This window comes from Salvia miltiorrhiza, chromosome 5 (assembly GCF_028751815.1).
Source record: "Salvia miltiorrhiza cultivar Shanhuang (shh) chromosome 5, IMPLAD_Smil_shh, whole genome shotgun sequence".
NCBI classification, from domain to species: Eukaryota; Viridiplantae; Streptophyta; class Magnoliopsida; order Lamiales; family Lamiaceae; genus Salvia; species Salvia miltiorrhiza.
This window is the reverse complement of record NC_080391.1, coordinates 7,035,645-7,039,663: the sequence shown is the minus strand read 5'-3', so window position 1 is coordinate 7,039,663 and position 4,019 is coordinate 7,035,645. Positions and strand designations below refer to the sequence as shown.

General features: G+C 35.5%; 1 protein-coding gene across 1 annotated transcript; it reads right to left on the bottom strand.

Annotated features, from left to right (window-relative positions):
• Positions 1-303: 303 nt before the first annotated feature.
• On the bottom strand, positions 304-3,457 carry LOC130985602 (external alternative NAD(P)H-ubiquinone oxidoreductase B2, mitochondrial-like). Its single transcript, XM_057908666.1, has 7 exons — positions 3,289-3,457; positions 3,108-3,219; positions 2,239-2,332; positions 2,058-2,168; positions 1,431-1,531; positions 1,133-1,207; positions 304-1,045 (listed from the first exon to the last, which is right to left on the bottom strand). Exons 2-7 carry the CDS (start codon positions 3,194-3,196, stop codon positions 703-705), a joined length of 813 nt encoding a protein of 270 aa, XP_057764649.1. The 5' UTR covers positions 3,197-3,219; positions 3,289-3,457; the 3' UTR covers positions 304-702.
• Between the last annotated feature and the right edge of the window lie 562 nt (positions 3,458-4,019).

Below are 4,019 nucleotides of genomic sequence, written 5' to 3'. Positions count from 1 at the left end.
TATATATTAAAAAATCTATGAAACTCAGGTCGCCAAGCTCAGTGTTATAAATTTGAAAATTGAGTTTAAGTGTAATCTTCCTAATAATTTAGAGCTCAGAGAAAGTAGTTGATTCTCAAAGCTTAATGGTCTTAAGTCGTAGCTATATTACTCAACATCAAGTAACTTAAATTGAGAAAGGGCATCGTAGCCACGTCTATGTATCCCTTCTTGCCATGAAGAGGAAGCTAAGTTGGTGCATTGAAGAGGATGTTTGGTTGTACACCAAATGAAATCAAAGTTTCGAAAATGGGAACGCTGTCGAAACGATCAAAAGAGATTATTGTGGTTTCCAATATGAGGGAAAAGATGTTCGCAAGATACAGCAACACCAAGAAAATCAAACTAGGCATGGAAAACAAGATCAGTTCAAAACAGATGCAACCTAAATACAATGTCACAAACAGCAAAATTTGGGGATATGAGATACCTGTCATGTATTTTTTGCCTCTTGAAGAAGAAATGATGGAGCGCCATTGCTACTGTACGCTACCCTCGATGCTAGTATACACCAGCTCACTTGCTAGACTAGATAGATACAGACGCAATAACCAATCACTTCGCTTCCTCCTATCTTAGATTTTGACGCATTACATTGTTATTTCGATCCAGAGGATATACCACTATTACCTTGCTTATACACCTCTAATGGGTGCTCGTGTGCTACCACGATGCCTTCTTTATGCCTATCAATTGACCTTGATTTGCCAGTGTTCGGAAAACGATACGAGACATTCTGAACTTCTTGTACACGCCACGAGGGCGACCAGAGAAGATGCATCGGTTTCTCACACGTGTAAAGGAGCTATTTCTTGGCAGATTGGACAACTTACAACGGTACTTGACCCGCATAGCACTAGGAAGGTTGGGATCACGACAAAGGGCCTTGTAAAGATTTCGCCTCAATTCATATTTAGCAGCAAGTAATCTACGTCTGTGATCGAGTTTATTTCGATTCCTGTCTGGGTGCGTCCTGGGTGGCTTTTCATCACGGCGGTAGAATCTCCTATATATTGAGACGGCAATGTTTCACTGCACTTGCATTTGTTTATAGCAGACTTAGTTCAGATAATCAAGTAAAGTGAGAGCTCACCTCGCCACAGACCCTGAAAGTTGATCAACTGCTTGCTCTGCTCTCAAAGGTGCAAATAGTCCAAAATGGTTATACCTTCAGGATCGTCATAATGTTAGTAATTTATTTAGTAAATAAGTATAGGGTCTATCCTGTAGCACAAAATGACACACTTTTCAAGTTCAGTCTTTCTATGTTTTTGAAAGTTTTGATTATGTTACTACACTTCAGTTCTGTCTAGTTAGCTTGTATTACAGAGTACTGGGACAGGGTCAGAGGAAAAGCAGAAAAGCTTGAACGAGCGATGTTCGATTTATACCTGAAATTATGGAAACAACGACGCCCTTCACCTCTGAAGCACAGAGGACCTTCTGGATGTTTTGCACAATTCGCAAGATAGGAACCTTGCTGTGTTGTTGCCTGCAAGACCATACACAAAGCATTAAAGTAAATCAAATTGGATCGAGAACAAATGTTCTTATTGATAAATGAATTCTGAAACACTTCGGTACCAAGTAATGAACATCTATGTTTTTCTTCTAGAAATGAAAACCACAAAATGATCAAGAATAGAGTTAATTCTGTCAAACAATTGATTCACTTAAAGCTGTGCAGGTGTATATTCTGCACATGAGATGCACAAATGGTCAGCAAAGCTTGAGTAAAAGCAGCATTAGTTGAAGATCAGAACAAACTTGAACACAGAGTACAATGACAGATTGAAGATCAGCCAATATTTTTTTTTTTTTGCAAACTGGAGAACAGCCAACTTTGTAATTAGCTAAAGGAAGAAAAGTTTGGCCATAAAGGATTCTGGTAATATGATCAATTCTTGAGTTAAAAGAAGAGTAACATGCATGTCCTATGAATACAACTAATTGAAAGTGACTTTCAGCAGCTTAAAATTAAAGCAGTGAAACTTAAACTGCTCCGTCACAATACTTACATTTCTGACAATGTTGCGAACTGTCTCAACAGTGCTGTGAGGTCCCACAGTTCCACATGTAACACTTGGTCGTATTTGATTGAACAGAAAATAGTTACTTGGTGATATCACCTGAACATCAGACGGGAATATTTCAGGTTCTTGAAGAAATTAGTTGAGGCCAGCCAGTTCAAGTTACTACCTTCATCTTATTCTTGCCATCAGCTGCTGTTGCATTGAAAATGTTCATTCCATTACCTGACTTAGCCTGAGGAGATGCCATAAGATCTCCGCCACTGCAATTGGTATATAATATATTAGATGTCAGGGAAAAAAGGGGGGATAAAATAAAATTATATTGAGAAAACATTAATTCAAATGATTAGTATATTTTATCTAGGATGAGCTTGAGAGAACCATGCCAGAATATATGGACAATGGTTCAAGCAAACAACAACTTTCTTGAAACACATGAATCATGATGCAAACGGAAACAAATTCATGTAATCAGAAAGAAGCAACAAAGAATGTAGAACTTGCAGCATTCTCAAACAAAGAACCAAAACTGAATTGCTCTCTATGCTCAAATAACAATCTTTCTATAACAGCAGAATGAATTGTTATCTATATGCATTGAACACATATTTCAAATCTAATCTCTAAAGATTCATTTTACCCCTAATTTTTTATTGTTCCTCTATAACAGAGAGCATCAGCATTGTTCAAAAATCACACACTCATTTAATGAGGGCAATAGAAAACCGTCTAGATTAACAGGATTGGGTCTCACGCGATTCTATTTCCAAGCCAATTGCTTATTCAAATCTAACAACTAACAAGTGAACTCCCTTTCTCCGATTATAAATCTATGCCATCTTATCAAGGTTATTTCTAGAGTATTCATATCTAACTCAAATCGTAGGAAGATTTCACTAATAAGGTCCAATAACGAAAACAAAACTTTCAGATTCAAACTACATTTCCTGATCAAACAGGATCACAAAATAGAAAAATCGCGAAGCAGTACAAGAATTCCTATCATAACTACGCAAACAACAGAGGCATCCATACCCTATGGTGAAAACGTTTGTTGCTTTAGCAAGCGCAGAATTCTCGCGGAAAGTTCTAGAAAACCTCTGGAAAATCGCCATTTTCTGCATTTTTAGACTTGGATCACCTGAGACTACAACAGGACCAATAAAGTCAAACAACGCTCATAAATTGTACATGGATTCAAGGAAATCGGTTGTACATTTAAGAGGGAGCTAGTTCAGAGAGGGTGAGGGACAGTCTCTTTTAGCTGGAACGACGAATCGATGAGGGCTTGAAGCGGCGCATAAGGGCAATTGTAAAACCCGTTCAGGGTTTCCTCCACGGCCCAATTTAGCCATATGATTACTAGTGTCTAGTGTAAGGGTGTGTTTTTTATCGCATTAAATTGAAGGTAATATAAATAAATTTATAATTTAAAGCGAAAATTGTATAATTTTATATTTTAAATAATAATATATTTATTTCGTTTTTTCAATGTGGTACAAAATTATAATACTTTTTAAAGTATAAAATTATATTTTGCACAAAGAAAAAATATGTCGTTCAAAATTTTATAATGAACGAATTTTATAGTATTAAGTTAAAGGAAACGAGACATAAAATGTAAATGGAGTTTATCCTTCTTTTATATCTCAAAGTAAATGCACACTAAGATATATGAACTCATATTTAATATAATATGAATTAATTAATTAAAAATAAGACAAATTAAGTTAAATGGAATAATTAAAGACAATACAAATCAAATTAAATAAGATGGAGAGAGTATAACTTTTCCCATAAAATTCTCTCTATTACGTGGGTAAAACTTCTTTGGTCTTTTATGTATGCGCACTATTTTTATTTAAATAAATGTCACCTTAAATTTTGATTATTTTCACATTATCAAGTATTAAAAAATCTATTTTAGTCCTACATTATCGATTATAT